The following is a 25,423-nucleotide window of genomic DNA, read 5'->3' as shown; positions in this document are numbered from 1 at the left end:
CTCTCTTTCTCCTGGTATCGTAGTCCAGTCTGTGATCTGTCATTGTGGGATTGTCTATGTCATGATACTGTGTCCATGTCATGATATCTCTGTTCTGTAGTATGTGATGCTGTTAGATCCTCCTGGTGTGTATATGTCATGATATCATGTCTGTATCATAACATTGTAAAGCTGTCTGTGATTTGTCATGTATGTCATGATATTTCTATTTTGTATTATGTGATGCTGTTAGATCTTGCTGTTATGTCATGATATATTGTAGTAGATAATGCCTTTGGACCATGATATGTGTCATTAGGTCTCTATTGTGATATTGTAACACTGTGACATGTCATCTTTTCATCAATGTCTTGATATATCCTGATATTTATATCCTTTAGTATCTGATGTTGTTAGCCGTCGCGATGTTTCTATATTATAGTAGTGCAGTTATGTTTGTGTCATGATATTCTGTCCTGATCCTTCTATATTGTGATAGTTCTTCTGCTTGTCATGACAGACCTGTCTGTAATACCTGATGTAACTGTTCACCACATTTATAATTGGTCTGTCACGACGGAGATTTTGTATGACGTTGTACTTCATGTGTCATGATACTACTTTGTGTCCATGTCATGATAGCAGTGTTTATATTGTGACATTATTGCAGTTTTCTGGCCTTGTCTTTTCATGTAGCTATGGCAGGATACAGTATGTGACAGGGAAGCTTTGTCACATGCCATTTAAATTGTCACAATAGTCCTCCATGTTGCTGGGCTATATCATGACATGACTGTGTTCTACCTGCTATGATGTCTTCTGGCTTAAAATATTAATTTTCTGAGCTAAAAAATATTGTCTCCTAATATCAGACACCTGGCACCCCCACCGATCAGCTGTTCCTGGAATCTTATACACAGAATGGAGCAGGGTGCAGACAGCGCCACCCTTTACAGAGTGGTGACATCTTAGCTCCCATCCATATGAATGTACTATGGTGTCTGCGTCCTGGGCCATGCTGGGAACAGGCGACTGGTGATGGTGCCGATTGTCAGACCCCCTCACGTATGTCATGACATACACATCATCCCCTGATAGATCTGTTCTATCTATATTCTATTGCTGCAGTTCTTTGCCGTCCTGCCCTTGCCCTGCCCCCGCTCTCCTTGCAGTGCTTGGAAACTACAACTCCCAGCATGCTCCCTTCCCTCGTATGGGTGTCCCATAAGCTTGTGCATGCTGGGAGTTGTAGTTTCATAGTAACTAGAATACAAAAGGTTGCTGACCCCCATGTGGACCGTGATTAGGAACAGCGCCCCACCTTTCTCGAGGTTGTGTGAGGTATTGCAGCTCGGCCTCTTCTTTAATCCAGCGGAAGTGCAGTACCAGAAACAACCTATGGATAGGGGCGGCGCTGTCTGTGTCTGCTGGGAATTTGTGTGGCTATATGGTTGTACCTGTTTCATGATCTAACCTGGCCATGTGACCGGCGTGTCCTATAACATGTCATGATATTGGCTCAATAGTATGTGCTGCTTTAAGAAACCAATCAGAGCGCGGCTTCTATATTCGTGCCTTGGGTTCAGTGATTAAAGCTGTGATCTGATTGGATGGAGTGTGTACGGACTAGTGACGTTACCCCCCCCCCCCCCCCCTCCTAGTAGCCAGTGTCTAGGTGGTCTGCATCTAAACATAAGCCGAGACCCCCACCATAACTAGAATGAAGGGGGGGGGGGGGCAAGGATGGCAGAACGAGTACGTATGCTGGGAGTTGTAGTGTCACAACAGCTGGAGTGCTCCTATAAGATTTGTAGACCCCGGAGCTCTGCCATTCAGGACCCTCTTCTATCAGTCAGAGACTGGAGGACCCAGCATAGTATAACTTGCATAGTAACTGTGTAATACCTCAAATGTCCTGCTGGAGCGCTGCAGGGAAGGTGTTTGGGACATGTTATAGAACTTCCCATAAGATGCTGATTTGTGGGGGCCATTGCAGTAAGGGGAACTCCATATTAAAGGGGTTTTCCAGCCCCCAGGTGGATTTTTCTTCTGGTCAGTGGGGGTCTGACTCCTGGACTCATAAGCTGCTCCGATCCTGTTAGTTATAGTGCAGCAGACGACTGCACCGATGAGATTATCCAGGTGCCTCAGGACATCAGAACCAAGCAGCTCTGCTCCTTTCTAAGTAGTAGGAATGGAGCTGCAGTTCCACAGTGTCACCACAATACAGTGGATGGCGCTGCACTTATTTCTTGAATAGCTGCTTTTGGTCCTGCCCACCGCAGAATAATTTGACGCTTGGAGGAAGCTGGATCAGCTGATCAGTATGTGGCCTGGGGTGTCATATGACCTTAAAGGGATCATATCATACAAACCCATTTTTTTCTGAGTAATATGTCTGAATAGCCTTAAGAAAGGCTATTCTTCTCCTTCCTTTTGTTGTCTTCTTCGTGCCGCCGTTCCGTAGGAATCCTGGTTCTTGTTATGCAAATGAGTTCTCTCGCAGCACTGGGGGCGTCCCTAATGCTGCGAGAGAACTCTCTCCAGTGCCACCTCCATCTTCGTCAGCAACTTCCTCTTCTTCCGGCGCAGGTTTCAGACTTCTAGGCCTCGGGCAGAGCAGATTGCGCATGCCCACAGGCCACAAGAAAATGGCTGCTTACAACACTGTAAGCGGCCATTTTCTTGTGGCCTGTGGGTATACGCAGGCTGCTCTGCCCGAGGCCTAGAAGTCTGAAACCTGCAGCGGAAGAAGAGGATGAAGAGGACGTTCCTGACGAAGATGGAGGCGGTGCTGGGGAGAGTTCTCTCGCAGCATTGTGGACACCCCCAGTGCTGCTTGAGAACTCATTTGCATAACAAGAACCAGGATTCCTACGGGACGGCGGCGCGGAGAAGACATCGAAAGGAAGGAGAATAGACTTTCTTAAGGCTATTACCACATATTACTCAGAAAAAAAGGGTTTGTATGATAGGATCCCTTTAAGGCTGTCATTCTACTCCTATAATTTCCAGAGAGATCTGCGGCTTCTCCTAATCTTGACTACGACTCCCAGCGTGCCCGTTCATGGGGACATTCCAGAATGTCACAGCTATCATATAAGCAGGGAGTTGGAGTTTCAAAGCAGTTAGTGCCAAAGGTTGATTAGAAAACGGCGCCGTTTCTGACTCCAGGTTGTGTGCGGTATTGCAGTTCTTCGTCGTTCCCTTTAGTAGAGCTGAGGTGCAGTACCAGAGACTACCTATGGACAGGTGTGGTGCTGTTTGGGAGAAGCAGGAGAACTCTGTATTCGCTGCCACTCGACTGACCGCCAGGTAGTCAATGGGGTCCATTAGGCTCCATGGGTAACCAATATTTTAGCAGTCCAGCCCCCCCCCCGATCGATCTGATACTGATGACTTCTCCTGGGGGTCGGTCATCCAGTAGTAATTCACTGGAAAACCCCCTACAAGGCCAGAGCAGTCCTTGGCATTAAGGGGTTAAGTGTCCCAGGCTGTAATGGGGCCCATTCTGTCGTACTCCGTAATTATAGGATTATGGGCTGCCGAGTGACGAACAGGTGTCGGCCGTTCTTACCTGTCACAGGTAGAGGATGTGGCGCGGTTACGTCCACAAAATACTCCCTCAGGGATCGAGCGGTCCTTGGGGAGAAGACACGGCTTATAAGGTCCTGGTCTTAATCCTGAGAAACTTGTGAGATAAATCTGTAGACCAACAAATAACTTCTATAGAAGGTGGACGACCACCCACATGGACACTCTAAGGCAGACCTGGGCAAAGTCCGGCCCGCGGGCCATATCCGGCCCTCTGACTGATTCAGTCCGGCCCGCACAGCTGTGTCTAGGGAGGCGTGTCTTAATGCCGGCCGAAGATGGAGATGTGGAGCGTGTCATGATGATGAGAGATGTAAGGTGAGCTGCAGGGGGGAGAGAGTGTGTGTGCCTGTCTATGTATGTGTGTGTGCCTGTCTATATGTGTGTGCCTGTCTATATGTGTGTGCCTGTCTATATGTGTGTGCCTGTCTATATGTGTGTGCCTGTCTATATGTGTGTGCCTGTCTATATGTGTGTGCCTGTCTATATGTGTGTGCCTGTCTATATGTGTGTGCCTGTCTATATGTGTGTGCCTGTCTATATGTGTGTGCCTGTCTATATGTGTGTGCGTCTGTCTATGTCTGTCTGTCTATATATGTGTGTGTCTGTGTGTGTCTCAGTAACCTAGGGGCAGAGATGGAAGGGGAATGTTATACTAGGGTAGAGATGGCAGATGGAGGGGGGGACATGAAACTGGGGGAGAGATGGAGGGGGAGGGGACATGAAACTGGGGGAGAGATGGAGGGGGAGGGGACATGAAATGGGGAAAATAAAGGGGGATATGAAACTGAGGGAGAAATGGAGGGGGGACGTGAAACTGGGGGTAGATGAAGAGGGCACAGACTGGGGGGACATTAAACCGTGGAGGAAGCTGTAGGGGGACCTGTCTGCCTCTAGTTGCCCCCAGTTTAATGTCCCCCTCCACCTACCCCTACAGTTTAATGTCTGCTTCCAGCTTCCTGATTTTAATGTCCCCCTCTAGTTGCCCCCAGTTTCATGTCCCGCTCCAGCTGTCAATTTATTGCCCCCCCTCCAACTACCCCCACTGTTTAATGTCCCCTCCAGCTGCTCCAGTTTCATGTCCCCTCTAGTTTCCACCAGTTTATACTGGGGCACCAGGAGAGGGACCTAATACTGTGGGGCAGTTGGAAGGGAATATTACAATGTGGGGGCATATAATGTACGGTTGACTGTAGGAGGATTATACTGTGTGGGGGCACATGGAAAGATGATCGGGAATGGGCGGAGTCAACGTAGAAGTGGGTGGAGCTAAATTTGTCGTGGCACGGCCCTCTAGCATAGTTTCAATTTCTTATACGGCCCTATGGGAAAATTAATTGCCCACCCCTGCTCTAAGGGTTGACAAGATCTGTGTCCCGTGTGAGGGGCAAAAAGTCTATGTTCTTGATGGTCAAAATGCTCTGCCAATCCTAAATGTACCCTCTCCAGTAACTTATCGGGGACATCTTGAGCGTTGAGACCTTTTTACCGAAGACTTTTTGAGGATTCTGGAGACTGTGGAGGTCACAAGCAAGTGGTTCTCTGACATGTCGAAGCTTGAACCACCTTCTTCAGGCTTGGTCCTTGGTTCTTAGGAGTTGTCTTGCGGCATTAGAAGTAATTTGACAATAAGTAAGATGGCAACCTGGTTGTGGCTTAGTCTCTGTTGAATATTGGAGACCTTATTAAGGTTTAGGACACCTTCAAGTTTTTGAAGCCCAAACCAGGCGTGACTACTAAAGTGAGACCTCATGAAGGACGGGCCCTACTATACCATAGTCTGATTTTTGGTTTCATAAAACCTGAACGTTTGTCCCTAAGCTTACAGTGCTTGCCATGATCCCTGTCATGTCTCTGGTTGTCCTCTTCTCGTTCAACTCCACCATAATCCAGTAAGCCACATCATGTCATAAAATTTCCATAATAATATGAAGCTTCAATCTGGTCCTTACTGGACATGCTATAAAGAAGCGTCAAGACCCTCAACAGAAGATGGGACCTCATGAAGGACCACCACCCAATACTAGACTGGTGTCTCGCATAAACGCAATAACAAACCTTGCCGTTACGTTGAAGGGTTTCTGAGGTTGAGGTCTCCACGGTCTTGGGTTTTGTGGCAAAATGTTGAGTTTAATAAGTTTCTGGGGAGGCTTTGATATTGACCTATCCTTACCCTAGAGCCTCACATCTCCTCTGGGTGTCCTACAACCCAACACCTTCACGTTAATTACACAATGTAGGTAACCAAAAATGGGATGCTTGGTGGGTTATGGAGCCAACTGCTTGGTGGAGATGTTGGGTGTTGGACCCCGAGTGATCTGATCTCCATAACTGGAGGATAGAGCGGTACTAAAGCCCTGACCACCACTTTTAAGGCATCCTGTTGACCATCAATGGTGTGGTCACTTTCTGTTGTTCAAGATGTCCAGCAATGGAAAAAAGTTCCTTGTGGGTTCTCGAGTATTATAGAGCCACAAGGACCCGTTTGATTTTGAGGTATCGATGGTTTGGGCTTCTTCGTCTCCACTGTTTACGTTTTTCGGATGTCTCTGTAGTAAGCTGGCCATATTCATTAGGTACAAGTCAGTAGGACCGACCAAATCCAGACAGCAGATGTTTGGGAAGGATGAGCTTCTGCTGACAGATCTTGTTAGGATTTGGACTCCCTGTCTGTGACCCATGAAGTCCTAGTGCAAGTACTAATATCCAGATGTCCTTCAGACCCTATGGTAGATCTCAAGTTGGCTCCGGTCCCTGTCTACTATTATAAGGTCTGTCCGCATCAGCTAACCTGCTTGATGATGGTTTCCAGACTGCTAATAACTTTCTGCTGTGTAAAAATGATTTAGACCTCTCTTCTGCACAAATGTGAGTACGTTAAAAAACGAAAAATGGCAAAATGTTGGGGTATGTTCATGACTTACAGGGGTACGTGACCAGATATGCCATGTGCGACCGATGCGGGTTCTACCTCAGACCGTAGACGTAAATGGAGTGAGCCACACTCTGTCACCTGCCGAATGATGGCCGACCACTACATGGGTGCAGGTCCCACCTCTGGATCATGTGCCCCAAATGTCAGAGACCACAATACCCCTTTAGTGGTCATGTAGACAATCCACAGCAAGATTCGGTAGCTTGGCACTGGCGGATATAACAAAGTACTTTGTCAGGCCATAGAGGTGAATATGTTGGTGAGGTCATAGATGTGCCCTTATGGACCCCCAAGAAGTGATCTTATAGGTCAGTGATGGCGAACCTTTTAGAGACAGTGCCCAAATGGCAACCAAAATCCCACTAAATTATCGCAGAGGGCCAACACAGGAATTTAACCTTAATAATGTGCGGATCCACAATTCCAGACTATTATGAACTTGCAAAATATGGTCATGTGAATGGGGTTTTATAGAGCTTTCTGCTCCACAGTGACCCGCACACAGTACAATCTCCTCCACAGTGGCCCCCACACAGTACAATCTGCTCCACAGTGGCCCCCACACAGTACAATCTGCTCCACAGTGGCCCCCACATAGTACAATCTGCTCCACAGTGGCCCCCACATAGTACAATCTGCTCCACAGTGGCCCCCACATAGTACAATCTGCTCCACAGTGGCCCCCACATAGTACAATCTGCTCCACAGTAGCCCCCACACAGTATAATCTGCTGCACGGTGGCCCCCACACTGTATAATCTTCTGCACCGTGGCTCCCACACAGTATAATCTGCTCCACAGTAGCCCCCACACAGTATAATCTGCTCCACAGTAGCCCCCACACAGTATAATCTGCTCCACAGTAGCCCCCACACTGTATAATCTGCTCCACAGTAGCCCCCACACTGTATAATCTGCTCCACAGTAGCCCCCACACTGTATAATCTGCTCCACGGTGGCCCCCCACACTGTATAATCTGCTCCACGGTGGCCCCCACACAGTATAATCTGCTGCACAGATGGGTGCCCACTGAGAGGGCTCTGAGTGCCACCTCTCGCACCCGTGCCATAGGTTTGCCATCGCAGTTATAGGTTCTCTCTATACCAATCGCCTCTCCTGATGCCTCCATTTTACCTCTGTTGTTCCTCCTGGAAATTATAGCAATAAATTGATACCTGGGCTGTCATCACTGATTGGTCTCTTACATTTCCCGGAGGAATCACAGGAGCCACAGAATACTGAGACCTAAGAGAAGGTGGTCCAGTATATAAGTATTCAGGAAGGCTGGCTCATCAGGTGTAGATCTGTAGTCCCTAGTAAAGGACACAACCTCGGCAGTGGTCCCCCATTGCTGCTCAGTATTGCAGACCGAGGTCTCACCGAGGTGGGGGGGGGGATAAATAGGACTGACAATAGGGTCTGCAGCTTTAATGAACCTGGGAATAGAGAGCAGCTAACCTGGATCCGCCCGGCAGCTGCAGCCCTGACTATTAATCCTTCAGCCAGACACAAAAGGTGTCAGGTGCGGAGTCCCACGCTCCATTGTGTCTGGATAAGGGGCAATCTGTATATGGAGAACGTGCCAGAATATGGACAGATTAAAGGGGTTGCTCATGAATAGAACCAGTTGTGGGGTGAACTGCAGGGACCCCATGGTTACAATAAGAGGGCTTCCTCGTACCCCCTTCCGAGTTTGTAGGACTGCCGTGTTCCGCTAAGCCCCATTTCTGGCATAGGAATAAATTGGACGATGCGGCCATCACCCCATTGGCGTTATAGGGGCATCTTCATACCGAGTCCCTCAGGACAACATCACGGGTCTCGCTGGACGGGTTTCTTTAGCGACGTAGAGGTCACGGCGGTGTCTGCTCCGTGTATAAAGGACACTTCTCACCTGCTGAGACGTCTTGTTCCACTTGGCAGGTGTCAGGTAGAAACTGTTAATCCCCGTGACGCCCACAGCGCTGTAGGGCCTGAAACCTGCAGCGCGGAACTAGTTTAGCTGGTTGGTCTCATTAGACCGGTGCATGAGGACGACCCGAGGAATCTCAAGAACTCCACAGGCATGGAGATGACTGCTCGCTCTAAGGGAGGTCTTACAATGGGTTGCCAACCCTTAAAGGGTCCATTAGAGTTCCTTGAGTGGCGTTACACAGTGTACAGAGCCGTCTGTACTCTGTGTAGATGAGCTGATCGGTGGGGGTGCTGGGTGTTGCGGCCCTATCCATTGGATATTAATAACCTACCCTATGGACACTCTGTAATCTGATGCTCTAGCGATAGTCCCATATATCCATCTCCGTCCTACACATTCAGTAGGTTATGGCGCCCGTCTACGTCGACGGTCCCCAATTTTTTTTGTAGCCAGGACCACGACCGTGACCACGCACGTGTAGGCCATGGCAAAGTTTGGTTATGGGCTTGTCCACGTGACCGATGTGCTCCCTCCGTTTTGCAGATCTGAGCACGACGAGACGTCGCTTTGGCTTCGGTTTTATTTATATTGACCTTTAATCCTCCAGCGATCACGGGTACTTGTCTGTCTGCACACAGCCCAACCAACATCTGTGCAAATAGTCTCCCGGGCCTTGTGTTTTTAGAAGGGGTGGGGGGTTGTCTGGTTAGTGATGGGGGGGGGGGGGGGGGGGCGGGCCCTGGTGGCGAAGAGTGCAGATAGACTTAGATATGGACACAGGACTACAGCCTACAATTTTGGGAGGGGTCCTCAGAGATGGGATCCCAGTCCTGACGTCTCATCAGTTTGGGTCTGACCCCTGAGAATGATGGTGGTATAAGCATTGCTCACTGGCGCCCCCTCACCAGGCTGGGCAGGGAACTTCAACGTGGTGACAGTCAGCAAAGGCTTACAAGGGGTCACCATTTGATTTCAGTGCCTGGATTTGGGGAAAAGGAAGGGGGTCTCTACAATCATAAGGTGATGTCGTCATATTATAACCTAGGAATACCCCTTTAATAGTAGATGTACAGCTATGTGAGGGTTTTCATTCCTCTGGACTGTTGGAGGACCCAGATATGTTCTATGATGGACACAAACGGAGCCCAGGCATCCGCCATTGACTATAATGGTGTCCATCAGTTAACCAGTTCGCCGATTTCCGAGGGGTCTGCGCCGAACACTCAGCGCAGATGTGACCCCAACCTAACAGGACTGGGCCTCCACAAAAATGTCTGCCGCTCTATCTGCCCATTGGATTCTGTGATAATGTGTAATATTGCTTTCTACCTCCGGAGGTGCTGTAGGGAAATCTTACAGTCCATAGCTGATCATGGGGAGGGGGGGGGGTCTCTGGCTCGGGGCACCCAAGGATATAACTTGTATTTTAATCCTTTTTGTAAACTTTTCTTTCTTTTTCAGATCTGGAATATCAAGCAGATGATTAAGTTAACACAAGAGCACATCGAAGCCCTCCTGGACAAATTTGGAGGCGAGCACAACCCCCCCCTCAATATACGTCGAAGTAAGTTCAGTCTCTTGTACAGTCCCTATTGTGGGATGAGAAATAGAGATGGACCCACGGTGGTCAGATATTAAAGGAGTTGTCCAGGGCTCATCGGTCACCCGGGACCTCTACCGATCAGCTGCTTGAAGAGTAAGCTCTGGCACAGCGCCATACATATTGTAGTGGTCACGCTTGGTATTGCAGCTCAGCCACCTTCACTTGCATGATGTCATTGACACAGTGTATGACTGCCATGGCCTCTTCAGCCAGCTGATCGGTGTCGGCCCCCCGCTGATCCTCTGGATCCTTATACAATGTGGAGAGGGTACATAAAAAGCTCTCCTGACCCAGTATGGACACTGTGTAATGCCTGCCTTCCCCTGTGGTGGTGCTGTAGGGTAACTGAGCACTTATTGACAGGTTTCCTACAGATTACAGCGGACTCTTGGGGGTCTAGAGGACAGATTTGGGGTTGGTCTCCTTCATGTGGCGGCTTATAAGACATGTTTTTCCTACAAGTGATCTCAGGCGCTGTCACTGATCCAGGATTTCTGCTGTTCTGTGTTGTGTAAACTGAGGCCGAAACTCTTTATAAACTGTCAGGAGCCCAAACATTTCTGCCTCATCCTTCACCCCTGCGATCTCCCCGCCGCATGTTTACTGTCTGCTCGCCTCCCACCTAGTCCGCCGTCATTCTGCAGATTTAAAGGGACGGCCGCTGTTAATGGGGTCATCCTGCCAAAGGCAGGGAACGGAATGTGTCCTATCGGGGTGCTCAACAGCCAGGTTGCTGCAGTTACACAGCATGGCCACTACACTTGGAGTGGCGCTGTGGTCTGTAAACTGACGATTGGAAGGGTCGCTGGGTGTCAGACCCCCTATCCATCTGGTATTGATCTGTCCTGAGGATCCTAAATATTAGAATATCCCTTTAAGACTTCATCTGTCTGTAAAGCTGGGGCTAGGTGTCTGACAATAGCTTGGGGACCGAATGTCCCGCTCCGTCCTCCCTGTCACAGCGTTTGCATGACCGCTGCTCTATTCACTTCTATGGGTTGGCTGGAGACTGCGTTGTCACAATCCCTTTAAGAAAGGTTTGTCCTGGATTATAAAACACTGGCCAACACAGTGCCCCTGTCGTTCTCAGGTTGCGCCTGGTATTGCAGCCTCATATTTTTTTTTTTGTTAGTGATGCTAAGCTGCAATATTAGTCTCCTCCTGTGGACGAGTGTGGCGCTGTTTTTGTAAGAAAGCGGCCATGTTTTTCAGATGATGATGGTAATATTGCCTTGTTGTTTCACATGAGTAACTTTTATTTTTTTTCCCCTCTTGCAGGCGTATGAGGAGTATACAAATAAACTCGATGCCCTCCAGCAGAGGGAGCAGCAGTTACTGGAGTCAATGGGGAGCGCAACGGACTCTTCTTCCCAGTCCTCAGAAATGACTCTCTCATCCGTCCCCTCCACCCTATCTCTAGCGCCTTCATCTTTATCCGTCCAACAGAACCCCTCCGACCTCTCTCGAATTAACCCGAAATCTCCTCAGAAACCCATCGTTCGAGTCTTCCTACCTAACAAGCAGCGCACGGTGGTGAGTGAAACCTGGAGAGCGTGCAATAAGCTGCTCAGCCACTAGAGGGGGCCAGAACAAGCTTAGAAAATAGCTGCTTTCTTCCTGCAACAGCGCCACACTTGTCAGCAGGTGGCTTGTGGTATTGTAGCTTTCTTGACTTCATTGGCTTAAGCTGCAACACCAGACACAACCCAGGTGTGGCGCTGTTTCTGAAAGCAAGTGGTTATCATTTTTATCATCCTCCTTCGAACCATGAGTCACGTGATCGGATCCCCAAACTGTTCCCCCTCCCATGTACCCTGATGCCAGTACTATGACAATGCTGGAGCCTGCCAGGCCCTATAGTGCAGGGGAGGTGGAGCAGCTCGGGGTCCGGCTTCTGTTTCTGATCATTTGACCCCCGAAACCCACAGCTCATCTCACTGGTGAAACCCTTTAAATTCACAATGGCCGACGCTGCCGCTTACTCGGAAACTTTCTCGCTGTTGCAGGTACCAGCCAGATGTGGCGTAACCGTACGGGACAGTCTGAAGAAGGCGCTGATGATGCGAGGCCTAATCCCAGAATGCTGCGCAGTGTACAGGGTCCAAGACGGGTGAGGACTTTGCTACTGTTGTTAAAGGGGTTGTGCCATTATGGACACTTATCTCCAGTCCTGGGGACCTGCAGTGATCAGGAGGTCGGGGGTCACATGCCCTTTAAGGCACCAGTGTGCTTGTATGACCGTCGCTCCATCCATGGGGTTTCTGGAGATAAAACAGCCCCTTAGACGTGACTGTAGCCCCCATCACACTGGTGCGCCATTCACAAGGAGGCCTTGGGGGTCTTTCTGTCCTGATCAGTGGGGGGACCCCAGTATTCAGAGCCCCAGCAATCAGACACTTCTCCCCTTATGACATCAGAGGTGATCATGTGATTGCGAAGACGAAGCCGTTATAAAGGTCTTCCATCTTCTCCTCGGGGTCTCAGTTTGTCTCTGGCACTTGAACCCCCGTTTTTCTCCAGCTACATTTTAAGATCTTGTCTAAAACCTCTTCTGTATCCACCAGGGAGAAGAAGCCGATCGGCTGGGACACGGACATCAGCTGGCTGACCGGGGAGGAGCTGCACGTGGAAGTCCTGGAGAACGTTCCCCTCACCACCCATAACTTTGTAGGTACAATGGAGAGGTGTGGGGTGTACGCAAGGCAGGGCGATGGGGGTCCACCACTGATCTCTTATAATGGGGACCTCGTGGCTATAGAGATGGGCCGTATTACATGGAGGGCGCTCATCTCTGCTTGCGAAAGGGTCTGTCACACTGATATTGGTGACTTCTCATTAGGATAGGTCCTCAGTATAAGATCAGCGGGATTTGGCAAGTCACGTGGTACTGCTGCAGCTCAGTCCTATTGTCAATGAATGTGACTGAGCTGCAATACCATTCACAGCCACTATACGGTGTATGGCGCTGTGCTAACTACTAATGGGAATGGGTGGGGCTGCCAGATCTGATCATCATCTGAGTGCCGCCTGTTGTTCTTTGTGTGCATGGGGATTCGGTGAACCTCAGCTGCTGCAGAACATCATAATACAAACCTGATATTGAATAGGAGGACGCTGAGGGTTGTTACCTTTACTCTTCGTATAGAGCTTCTGCAGCAGCTGAGGCAGATCGTCTACAGGTTAATGAAGTCTTACATGCGGCTGTATTGTCCGGTGGCTTAGGCTGTGGTGCTGCTCCATTCATCCACTGAACAATGTGGCCACATGGGGTCGCTGTAGGCATCACAACCTTGTGACGTGCATGTTTAATGTAATAACTTTTTGCTGGCGCAGCCGATCACTTTGTCATCTTGACCCCGTTATTGCTCTCTGTCTTCAGGTACGGAAAACCTTCTTCACGCTAGCGTTCTGCGACTTCTGCCGGAAGCTTCTATTCCAGGGTTTCCGCTGCCAGACATGCGGGTACAAGTTCCACCAGCGATGCAGCACGGAGGTGCCACTCATGTGTGTTAACTACGACCGACTCGAGTAAGTGCTCACGAGGACAACGCTGCCACCACCCATGGGGCCCAGGCGAATCTGACACCACATTGTGTTTGTGTCCTAGAGCCTTTGCTGATTTTAAAGGGGCGGTCTGGGATTGTACCTGTACTTGGGGTAGGTCATAATGATCCATTCGACATTTGGGACCCCTGCTAATTAAAGAGGCCATAGCCAAGCAGCTGCTGCACCTAGTTCTTCGGCTTGTGATGTCACATGACCTTTTCATTTGAGAGAATGGGACAGAACTACGTGTAGTACCAGGTATAGCCACTATAGAGTTTATGGCACTGTGGTAAGAACAGCAGTGTATTCGCTCCAGGTCTCTGCTGTACAGTATAGCGGAGACCTGGTAGCTATGGGAGTTTAAAGACCCAATAGCGATAATAGTACGGTGGATATTGGGAAGGGGTTAGTGAAGATTTTAAGTTACATCAGTGTGTTAAACTGTGTGAACATACACTTAATGTATTGTGCTACCTAGCTGAGTCTCTTTCATTTTTCTTCAGTCTCCTGTTTGTCTCTAAGTTCTTTGAGCACCACCCAATATCTCAGGAAGAAGGTCCTTTCGAGGAGGTCACCCCAGCCGTCGAGTCCTTTTCCCCCTCACCCCCTCCAGATATCAGCGGGTAAGTTCTTAAAATATGTATCCCAAATTGACTCTTCGTTCTGATGAACTAGCCACAGGATAGCTCATCGCTGTGTGGGAAGGGGGTCGGACACCAGGGTCCGAGACAGATCAGCTGCTAGGGGACGGTGAAGCGCATATTCAAGTAGTAGGAGCAGCAGCGCCGTCCACTGCTTAGTGGTTGTTCTGGGGAGGTACAGCGCTACTATTACTTGAATAGGAGCACGCTGCACCACATTTGGGGCTGATCAGTGCAGGTGCCGGACCCCCACAGATCACATACTGGTTATCTATATTGTGGATTTCTCATCAATATGAAAACATGTGTTTGGGGCTGTACATCTTAGGACACACATGATATTGGGGGTGGCTCTTCCCTGACCTCTTAGGTGTTTTTCAGACCACCCGAAATCGGTGTTCCCGTTACATTACCCCCCCCCCTCCTTCCCGCAGCTGGCAGTGTTTATTTTACAGTGCGCTCCTCCAATAATTCTGCCACCTCAATACAAGGAGCAGCCAAAAAGGCAACGAGCTGTAAATAGTGTTAGGTCTAATCTGTGGCGGGGCTGGCCGCTGTTGTGTAATTTGGGATTATCCCCGGGGCTCGGTTGAGCTGTGATCTGTGTATATGTAGGATTTCCTCTAATCCTTGTAGAACGCTCCTGAGCCCGCCGACTCGGCTGACTTATTACACTTGGTTCAACTTTCTGTCCCAAAGTTGAAGTGAAAGGAGTTTCCAGGATTGTGACCATTGCTCCTTGGTATTCAATTGGTGCTGGTCCGACACAGATCAGCTTTTTAGAGACCACAGTGTTCAGGTGATCGCCGCAGTCCCTTCACTGAATACAGTGCACAGCGCCATACATTGTATAGTGGCTGTGCTTAGTATTGCAGCTCAGGCCTATTGATTTGCAAAACAGATTATGACGTCACCTGAGCAGCTGATCTGTGGAGGTCCCAGATATCACATACACACCTATCTGATAATGATAACCTATCCTAAAGTCAGGTTATCAATATTGAATATCCGAAAACCTCTTTTGCTGTACACTACAGGTTATTTTTGTAGCGATTGATCCCTTCCGCATCTTAATCCCTGGCTCTGAGCTGTGCACACCCGGCTCCGCAGCTATAGATGCAAATGTGAGAATGCAAATCTAGACTTGACTTGTGTAAACTGTAAGTGATCTCTATGGACCATCACCGGGAGAGCGCTTATTATATTCCGGACTATATAGCGAGGTAGGGGGTAGCACCATAGGTCGCCCATTGTGGACTGGGAGTGGGGCTATGGAGTGCCGGCCTGGCCATTAAGACGGCATCTACTCCCCGGATCTAGTCGTCTCCAGGGACGTGCAGATCTCACACTGCGATGTTGACAAGGGTCTGGCCAACTCTAGCAATACTGGTAAGAAAATGGGGGCCCTACCGAAATATGACAGATTTATCAGACAAATTTCCAAAAAGTCACAAATTCCTCAGTCTCACTCCAGTGGACTCATAGACTCTGCTTAAAGGGGTTGTCGGGGATTAGATAAAGATACTCGAATCCAAAAACAGCGCCTCTCCTGTCAGCAGGGTGTTATTGGTATTGCATCTCAATCCCATTTATGGCTGTGGACTGGACCTGCAATACCAGGCACAATCTAATAACAGGCGGGGCACTGTTTCTAGAAAGAAATCCGCCATGTCTTTCCTGGAACCAGCACCCAATGGTCCACAAATCAATGGGCACCCGTATACACATGCTGGGCAGGAGGTATATATTGATATCTTAAGTGTAGCTTCAAGTTTTCGTATTTTGTGAGGATTTTTTTTTTTCTTTCATTATCAGTATGTCTTTTACAGTATGGGAGGAAATCCACACAAACACGGGGAGAACATACAAACTCCTTGCAGATGTTGTTCCTGGCGGGATACGAACCCAGGACTCCAAGGCTGCAGTGCTAACTACTGAGCCACAGTGTTGCCCTTAAGTGTGGTGTGGGTTTTGAAGGGAAGCGGCCATGTCCTAATCCTAGGCATGGGGTATGTCCTTGTTTTGTTCTGTAGGTGGCAGCACTGAGCTCACTACTGGTTTTGTCTCCCTCTTAGGCCTCCTAACATTCCCAGTAGTTCTCCGTCCAAGTCCATTCCCATTCCGCAGCCATTCCGACCTGCCGATGAAGACCACAGAAACCAGTTTGGCCAGCGAGACCGGTCATCGTCTGCCCCTAATGTTCACATCAACACCATTGAGCCTGTTAATATCGATGTAAGTGGCCGGAGCGGACTAGAATTTCCAGGCTAATGGCCCAAAAGCCAGTCGTGACCTCAAACAATAAATCTGCCCCGTACCGGGCAGTTACTGGTATTGGGTCGACCATCTGGGGCTCCTCTTTAAAGGGTTTTTTTGGCCTGCTGGAGCCCACTAGATCTCCCATTATACTGTCACGATGGTGGTTGGGGTTCTGCAACAGCTGGAGACCAATGAGCTGTAATGAATCTTGGTTGTAGTGCCCCTGGTGGTGAAGGAGCGTCCCATTAGTAGGACCCCACATGATGAGCTGTCACTGGAGATCTGGCCACGTACTAAGGGTTGACACGTATTAAAGGGGTTCTCCGTTCTGGACAGTGCCTATAGGTTTGAAGGGTACCCTGCCTTCAGTGCACTTGTAGGCTAATTTACATATTCATAAAGGGATCGTTATTTCGGCATTGCATCATCACTCTGTGGCCTTATTAGTTTGGGAGGCGTTTTATACCTGAGGATGCTCTAAATGACCACCATGTAATACTGCAGTTCTCCTGTAGTGGCCGCTGCTGTAAAATTCAACTTTTCCCAGAGTATAGGGGGCGGGGCCACCGGTGATCAGCTGATCACATCGATTGCTATAGTAAAGGAATGCCAGTACATTCATATGAATAGGATTCCATTGAATAGAATCCATTGACTCTCTTCGTGTCTTTTAGGACTTAATTCGGGACCAGGGCCTTCAGCGCAGCGAGGGAGGTAAGTGACCCCCTATTTTATCCTCAGCTTGCTAACTATCCTAAAAAGGACCTGTCCCCCCTCCTGTCCTGTGTGACATGCCACATAAAATAACAATTGTGAAACTGACGCCATGCGTTCCTCCGTTATTCCTCCTGGAAGTGCACTCTCTCCAGTGTCCAATGTACGCTGACGGCCATTGGTGGCAGGGATGGTAACACCCACTGGTTAGTTTATTCATCTATTTCCAGGAGGAACAACCTAGGGGCACTTAAATATAAATGGGTGTATGTCAGGAGCAATGACTGGGCCTCCTTAAGGCTGTGGCCCCGTGTTTTGGAAAAAGTTTCAAGGTTTTTGAGCCATAGTGAGGAGTGGGCTCGAGCCGGAATGGAAAATATAAAGGGTCTCGCACTTTTCCCTTCTGCTCCATCCACTCCTGACTGTGGCTCAAAAACGCTGCGTTACCGCAACGTGGGGGCCTCAACTTAAAGGTTTGACAGTGCTGGTCTGTTTCGGGCCCCACCCATCTGATATTGATGGCCAATCCTTAGGGAACCCCTTTAAGTACCCCGCAGTGTGTACAACCCATGCCTTCACCCCGCCATGCATAGTCTCCATTGGCTGTATGATCAGGGTCGCTTCCATGTCTGTGTCCTCATGGTCTACATCCGAGGATTTACCATTTGACTCCGCCCAGACGTCCCGCTATTCCGGTCGCTATCCCGCTTTCATAGACTGCCATATATTACATGCAGGGATGTCCTTTTATTTTTTTATTTTTATCTTATTTAACCCCTTATAAAATTCCCATAATTCCTTTGTATTTTTGTTCTCCATTTTCTAGTATATAATATTTTAACATCTACTTTTATCTTGTATCTCCCAACACACAATGGCAGCCATATTGTTTGTTCCAATAACCTCTCTGAGGCAGTCTAGGGTCACCCAGCTTTCCCAGGCACTGGTGTCAAAGGGTTTATCTGCACCCCCTCCCTGTTGTGAATGTAGCCTTGGAAAAACATCTGAAACCCTTGGTGGACGCAGGAGCATCGCCAGAAACTTCAGTGGGTGCGAGGGTCTTGCTACGTCCACAAGGGGGTGGTAAAACCCCTTCTGTTCTCAGGATGTATATGGCATTAATCCCATTAAGGGGATTGTCCCAAGAAGAACAATATTTGATAGACATCAGAGTCTGAGACAGAAGCAATCTAACTGAAGCAAATGCGTCAATGCTCCCTGCTGGTCCCACTTCTATGCTCCCTTGCCCTCCCCTTACTGGTCTCTACTTCCTGGCCTCTCCTGACACACAGGAAGTGACCGCTCGTCCAATCACAGGCGACTGTGATGGCTCAGCCAGTAATTGGTTGAGCAGAATTACCTGAGTGTCAAGAGGGACAAGGAAATGGAGACCAGCAGGGAACTCGGGCAAGTGATAACGAGCCTATAATGGAGGTGGGTGTGAGATCTTATACCTAGGCGTTCAGGTGTCTGGGAAATTTAGGAACTGTTTGGTGGCCATACCTGCCCAGATGGCTAAGACTGCTGAGATCAAATTCCCTTTAAAGGGTGTGACTACTTGTACAACCAATTTGCTACTCTGGTGCACCTAAAATGAAAGGAAGCCATTTTATAAATTGCCTTAAAGGGAGTCTACCGTTAAAACGACTTTTTTTTTTTTTTTTTTTTTTTCCTGTAACACGTAGGAATAGCCTTAAGAGAGTCTATTCTTCTCCTACCTTTAGATGTCTTCTCCGTGGCGCTGTTCGGTAGAAATCACCGTTTTTCTTTGGTATGGAAATGAGTTCTCTCGCAGCACTGGGGGCGGGCCCAATGCTGTGAGAGAAAATTCCAGTGCCGCCTCCATCTTCTGGAACGGCCTCTTCCGGCGCTGACTTCAGACTTCTAGACATGCAAAGTCGGGTCTCAGGCAGAGCTGACTACGCATGCCCGCCTGGTGTACGTGGCCATTTTCTTGTGACCGCTTACACAGTAAGCTGGGGTAAGTAGCCACAAGAAAATGGCCGCGCGCACTTGTGCAGTCAGCTTGGCTCAATGGCAGAGCCAACTGCGCATGCGTAGAAGTTTGACCCTCCCCCAGTGCCGGAAGAGATGGAGGCGGTGCTAGAGAGTTCTCTTGCAGCATTTTGGACGCCCCCAGTGCTGCGAGAGAACTCATTTGCATACCGACAAAAACCGGGATTTCTACGGAACGGCGGCGCGGAGAAGACATCTAAAGGTAGGAGAGGCAGAGTCTTTCTTAAGGCTATTCCAACCTGTGATCGAGGGGAAAACAAATGTCGTTTTAATGATAGGATCCCTTTAAAGGGGTTGTCCAGGGACTTTCTTGCTTTTTCTGGGCAGGTGTTGGAGTTGGTTCCATGACCCTGGATCACATGATTGGCGCCGGCCCACCTCCCCATGGATTGCTCCACGTTCTCCCTTCTCTCCTGTTTTACTCAGTTTTGGGGACTGCCATAACTAGTCTGCCGGCCCCCAAACACAGGTAACTGAGGAAAAGGCAGAGCGACCTCCGGGGCGGGGGACGGCTCCGATCATGTGATCTAAAGTCGCAACCCCAAGTCCTTCCTCTGGTCATTCGTTTGAGGTGGAAATCCCTGGACAACCCCTTTAATACATATACTTAGCTGTTAAATGCAGACCTGTGTGTCTCCATGTAGTCTGATCCTTAAATCGTCTGACTCCCTTCCTATGATGGCGAGAAGTCGCGTCTGACTACAGTGCCGCCCCCTAGTCAGAGACTTCTAGCTCTGCATGGGCGCGGCCTTATTTTAGCTGGATTGGAGCACATGTTGGTTCCGGAGGTGGCGCCCCCCCCCCCCCCTCTTCTATGTCACAAAGTAACCCCCCCTCCCCCAATTAAATACTGTTGAATATTAATGTCTGTTTATTGGGAATATTTTGCTAATCTTGTCTTGTTAATTCTGCCCTCCCACTCAAACTTTTTTTTATTCTTCCCCTCCCCCCTTCCCCCTTCTCCACTATTACATTTGAATCCCCCTCTTCTACTCTTTACCCCCTCACCCCTCCCCCCATTCTCCGTTCTTTTTGCCTTCTTTATGCCTGTGTTTCTCCCGCAGCCCCTCAGGTCCAGCCGGCCCGCTGCCTTCGGAAATACCACTCTCGGAATCCCAGCCCACTCCTCCATTCTCTCCCCAGTGAAATAGTCTTTGATTTTGAGTCTGACCCAGTTTGCAGAGGTAGTTGGGCTGTGTATATATATATATATATATTTTATTTTATTTTTTTTACCTACCTCCCCCTCCTAAAACTGCCTAAAGTAACCCCCTGATTGAGTCCTATTCACCCTTCCCCCGCTTCCACGCGTGCAGAACACAAGCCATGCTGGACTTTATTGTTCCCCCTCCGTGTGCACTAGTTGTAGTTTGTGTGTTTTTTAGCCCTTTAGTGTACCCTGTGTATATTTCGGGCCGCCCGCCTGCATGAGGAGCCTGACGTCCCTGTCGCCTTTCCGTTTTTCACACTTTCTGTCACCGTCTTTCCAAGCTTCGCCTCACCACTGTTTGTCGTGTCCATATTGTGCATGCTGGTGTGTCGTGACCACTCTAGTGTTACCCTATAGGATACCTTCCCAAAAATCTGGGTCTCATCGTGGTAGAACGGAGTGGTTAATGGCATGGATCCTCTAGGTGGCGCTGGCTCTGGTCCAGTGTCTACGCCACCTCCTGGGCTTGCTTGGGTCCATACACATGGCAGATATTGAAGAGGAACTCGAGGCAGACTTCCACCTCACGTTCCCCTCCACGGTCTCTGAATCGGTCGCTGACTACGCTGCTGGATCAAGACGGGTGCTTGTTTGAGTATAATGGGGGGCTGATTTTTTTGGCGCTCTGTGAGCACACCCTTAGGCTTCATGCACACGACCGTAAAGATGGTACTTATTGATGCAGTGGGCCAAGGCTGAGATGGGTTGAGTGGCGCCACCTACTGGGTCCATGGCAAACCAGGGATGACCTGCTATTAACCACTCCATGGATCGCAATCGTCTCCAGGCCAAGATAACCAAATGCTTCCTTCATACAAGGACAGGTGTTATCCCCTTGTATATAGGTGCCACACCCCAATCTAGTATATGCATGATATCATACCCCAAAATGTATTCTGACCTACGCGGTCTTGGTGGAGATCACTGTTCAGACTGCAAACTTTCTCCCTAGTCTCCTGTACATGTCAGATCCCGGTGTATGGTCAGCGTTGGCATCTATAGAGCAGATTAGCTGACCATCTAATGTATATGGGGGGCACCACACTCTCCCCTGATGGCACATGGGGTATGTCCAGTTTCAGCAAACCAGTACTTAGTCATTGGGAAGGATACATTGCTGCCAGATAGATCTGAGGATCCCTATTGGGTACATGCGCCCTGACCGTGCCAGGGCGGGTGTAGAGGGATGGCCGTCAGTCATCCAAAGGTTTCTTCAAGTGTTACCTAAAGTGTATGGGGTTGTCCTAGGATATCGATTGCTGTGTCTTCCTCACTACTTACTAAGCACAGCGCCATACATTGTATAGTGGTTGTACTTGGTATTGCATCTCAGCCCTATACATTCGAATGGGACTGAGTTGGAGCACAACCATGTGATCAGTGGACATGTTTGGGAAGAGAAAGTGGAACTCCATATCTTAGTACCATGCAACCCGTCTGTATACAGACATTCTAATCCAGCCATCTGACACCCAGTCCATGTTAGAGAATAATACTTGCTGGGTGTCACAGTATGTAGTTGTATCTTCACTCCATTGTCCTATCAGGATGCAGGATGCCTGGACAACCCCCCCCCCCCCCTTATTAGTTATGCCACAAGGTGGCACCAGCTTGAAGTTTAGCCGTCCCATGTTGCCAGTACTGATGACTGGGGTGGTCTCAGAGCCTGTTATTAGTCACTGTCTACTAGAGATGGTCCCACTTTTAGGTTTCTCTCCCCCCTTCCCTATTGGTCTTCTTTCTATTCTGACTCTTCTGTCCCTCTGATGTTTCGTCTTCTCTGCCGACAGGCTCGACCCCAGGCTTATCCGCCACCCCTCCGGCTTCCCTGCCCGGATCCCTTACCAATGTTAAGGCTCTCCAGAAATCCCCCGGTCAACAGAGAGAGCGCAAATCATCCTCTTCCTCAGAAGACCGGAGTCGGATGGTGAGTGGGCTTCCGAACCAAAAAACTGGGTGGCCAAGATGTGGTAACCAGCGTTGCCCATGTACTGACTGGAAAGTCTCTTACAGAAAACCCTTGGGCGCAGAGATTCCAGTGACGACTGGGAAATCCCAGATGGGCAGATCACCGTCGGACAGCGGATAGGATCTGGTTCCTTTGGGACTGTGTATAAGGGAAAGTGGCATGGTATGTACATGACATTTAAAGGGGTGTTCTGGGACTTCAAAATTGATGACCTTTCTTTGGGGATAGGTCATCAATTGATCAATGGTGGTGCCAGGTTTCGGATCCCTGTTGATCAGCTGGCTGAGGTGGCAACGACGCTGCTTTTGCCTCACAGGTTATGAGGGGGATTTCATCAATTAGCTGTTGTAGAGCATGTGCAACTCCTTCACATAGCCGGTTATACAGTTGCTTCTGACATGGATCTAACACAGTGCACCTAGCTCTTTTCTCCCCCATCTTCTTGATGTGAAGCTGGGCGGACACCTAATATATTTACCTTCAGACCTGGACCTGCCAATGGTCTGCAGATAAGTCTTGTGTATGGCTAGTTTTAAAGATGGCGGCAGAGAAAAAAGGTGTATATGGAACAGGGAGGAGAGCGTCCATGTTATCAAGAAGGGCGGATCACACAGGTTGTAGATAAGGAGGAAATCCCAGAAGTGAATCACTCAGATGGTATATGTGTATACAGAGGATTATGCAGAGATTAAGAGGGGAAATTGTACCCTCCTCGGCATCAGTGTCTGTCAGCACAAAGAAAGGGAGACCCTCTGTAGAAGAAGAAATCTGTCGAGGAATGAAGCAAGCCTTGCATCCCCAGAAAATAAGCTGCAGACCATTGACGACTTGAGACAAATATCTTGTGCGTGGCCAGTTTTAGAGATGACGGCAGCAGAAAATATACATTGCAAATGTATAAGGGTGGAAGGCATCCAAGTTATCAGGAGAGGCAGATCACACCGGCTGTAGATAAGGAGAAAGGGCTTAACCACACAGACTGTATTAGTGTATAGACAGAATACACAGCTGACTTGGCATAGGGAGGGGTGATAACGCCCTCCTCAGCACCAGTGTCTATTAGCGCAAAGGAGAGTCCACATTGTCTACAGGAGACTAAATCAGTCCATGAATGAAGCTGTGCTGTATATAGAGGAGAGCACATGCAGCAGATTTAACAGCGGGAAAGCAATGGTGCCCTCCTCAGCATCAGTGTCTGCCATCACAACAGTGAGGAGATGTCTCATGGTCTGTAGAAAAAGAAATCTGGACAAAATTGAAGCTGTGCTGATACATGAGCTAGTGATGGAATCGGCTTCCTGGGCACTCAGATCTCACAAAACTGTATTAATGGGAGGGTCACATCCACGTGAGAAGAGTCTGAACTAGGACCAAGATGCAAACGTCCATATCAGGGGGTCTGGAAACAAATTCAACAATTTGTTGAAACTGAATGCAGGATAACCACCGACACGTGTAAAAATAAAGCGAGTCCGTAGGCTATTCCTGTGCGGTGCCCAATATAATACCCTGTAATGTGCAATCCATACAGTGCCCCTGCTTCTTGACGGTTTCCATTCTGGTCTAATCATTCCTATTGTCTCCTTTCTTACAGGTGATGTAGCTGTAAAAATGTTGAATGTAACTGCACCGACACCTCAGCAACTACAGGCCTTTAAAAATGAAGTTGGAGTGCTCAGGTAAAGATGGCCGCCCTGTAATCTGATGTTCTCTCCCTGCTGTCCTGGGAGGCTGACTACTCATTAGAGCAGAAGACATGGCTGCTTCCCCCTAGAAACTGCGCCTCACCTGTCCCCAGGTTGTGTGTGGTATTGCAGCTCGGCCTCGTTGGTATGGTAGTGACCTATGGACAGGATAGGTGTGGCGCTGTTTCTGTGTCTTTGTATGGATAGGTCATCTGTATCAGATCAGTGAGGAACAGACATTCGGGACCCCGCACCCGTCTGCTGCCGGAAGTACCTCTAATAAGGTGAATGGGCGCAGAGTTGGTTCCCCAGAACCGCCACTATAGTATACCTTTCTATACAGGTTCTGTATACTGTGGCGGTGGTGCCGGGATGCTTCAGTTCTGCTCCACTTCACATTAGGGGCTGCTTTCGGCCTTGGTTTCCAGGTGTCGGGCCCTCACTGATCTGATTCTGACGTATGGAAAGGTCATCCGTGTCCCATTATGTCTGGTTCTCTGTCCCTTTTAAAGGGACGTGTGCTGGTTTCAATCACGAGAGGTGGAAGTGGCCTGAAGTTGTCCCATGACTAACCCTTTCTAAAGGGGTTTCCTCACTGATGGGGTAAGGGGCAACCAATGGTCCTGTGGATGATGAGTGGGCCTATGGTTGCACATGTCTGTTCACCTCTATGTGACTACAAGAGGTCCTCCGTAGAGCCACCATCGCTCCGTTATCTAGAGATGCACAATAACCCCGTTCACCAGATCAATGAGGCCCCATTGGACGGACCCCATGGATTAGACACGTTGGTATTGTGGATCTGATATGGAAGTGAAATGTTCCCACTTATCTGCTATGAACCAGTGTCCTGTGTTACCAGTAGATCCGGCCATATTATGAACTTGACCCGTAGAGTACATGTGATAGGACCACAGAGTTTGTATCGGTCGTCTACTACGTGGACTGATTCGTCTCCTTTTATATTTTTTTTTTTTAGGAAAACTCGGCATGTAAACATCCTGCTCTTCATGGGTTATTCCACCAAACCCCAGTTGGCAATAGTGACCCAGTGGTGCGAGGGCTCCAGCCTCTACCACCACCTCCACATCATAGAGACCAAATTTGAGATGATTAAGCTAATCGATATCGCACGGCAGACAGCACAAGGCATGGAGTAAGTGGCCTGCCCAAGATGTCCTCCTTCTCTCCTCTGGTGGGTCTTGAACTAATATTCCGTTTCCCTCTTTCTTCTCAGCTACTTGCATGCCAAATCGATCATCCACCGAGATCTGAAAAGCAATAGTATCCTTTGTCCCACGTGCCAGGACGTCCATCTTGTAGGGTCTTCAGACGTGGCGTTGGTGGTCTCCATGC

At 49.0% G+C, this 25,423-nt stretch overlaps 1 protein-coding gene across 1 annotated transcript in view; it reads left to right on the top strand.

Annotated features, from left to right (window-relative positions):
- The first annotated feature begins 9,885 nt into the window (after positions 1–9,885).
- The window catches only part of BRAF (B-Raf proto-oncogene, serine/threonine kinase), a 38,255-nt gene continuing 22,717 nt past the window's right edge, over positions 9,886–25,423 (top strand). The window contains 15 exon segments of the mRNA XM_075275247.1: positions 9,886–9,966; positions 9,968–9,988; positions 11,306–11,560; positions 12,034–12,137; positions 12,592–12,694; positions 13,407–13,555; positions 14,077–14,196; positions 16,290–16,449; positions 17,148–17,187; positions 20,268–20,387; positions 22,204–22,340; positions 22,427–22,544; positions 23,977–24,061; positions 25,047–25,223; positions 25,305–25,351. Of these exon segments, the coding sequence (XP_075131348.1) occupies positions 9,904–9,966; positions 9,968–9,988; positions 11,306–11,560; positions 12,034–12,137; positions 12,592–12,694; positions 13,407–13,555; positions 14,077–14,196; positions 16,290–16,449; positions 17,148–17,187; positions 20,268–20,387; positions 22,204–22,340; positions 22,427–22,544; positions 23,977–24,061; positions 25,047–25,223; positions 25,305–25,351 (1,699 nt within the window). The 5' untranslated portion in view covers positions 9,886–9,903.

Source organism: Leptodactylus fuscus, chromosome 5, assembly GCF_031893055.1.
Source record: "Leptodactylus fuscus isolate aLepFus1 chromosome 5, aLepFus1.hap2, whole genome shotgun sequence".
In the NCBI taxonomy this organism is placed as follows: domain Eukaryota; kingdom Metazoa; phylum Chordata; class Amphibia; order Anura; family Leptodactylidae; genus Leptodactylus; species Leptodactylus fuscus.
The sequence above is the reverse complement of the archived record's forward strand: the minus strand, read 5'-3'. Positions and strand labels throughout refer to the sequence as shown.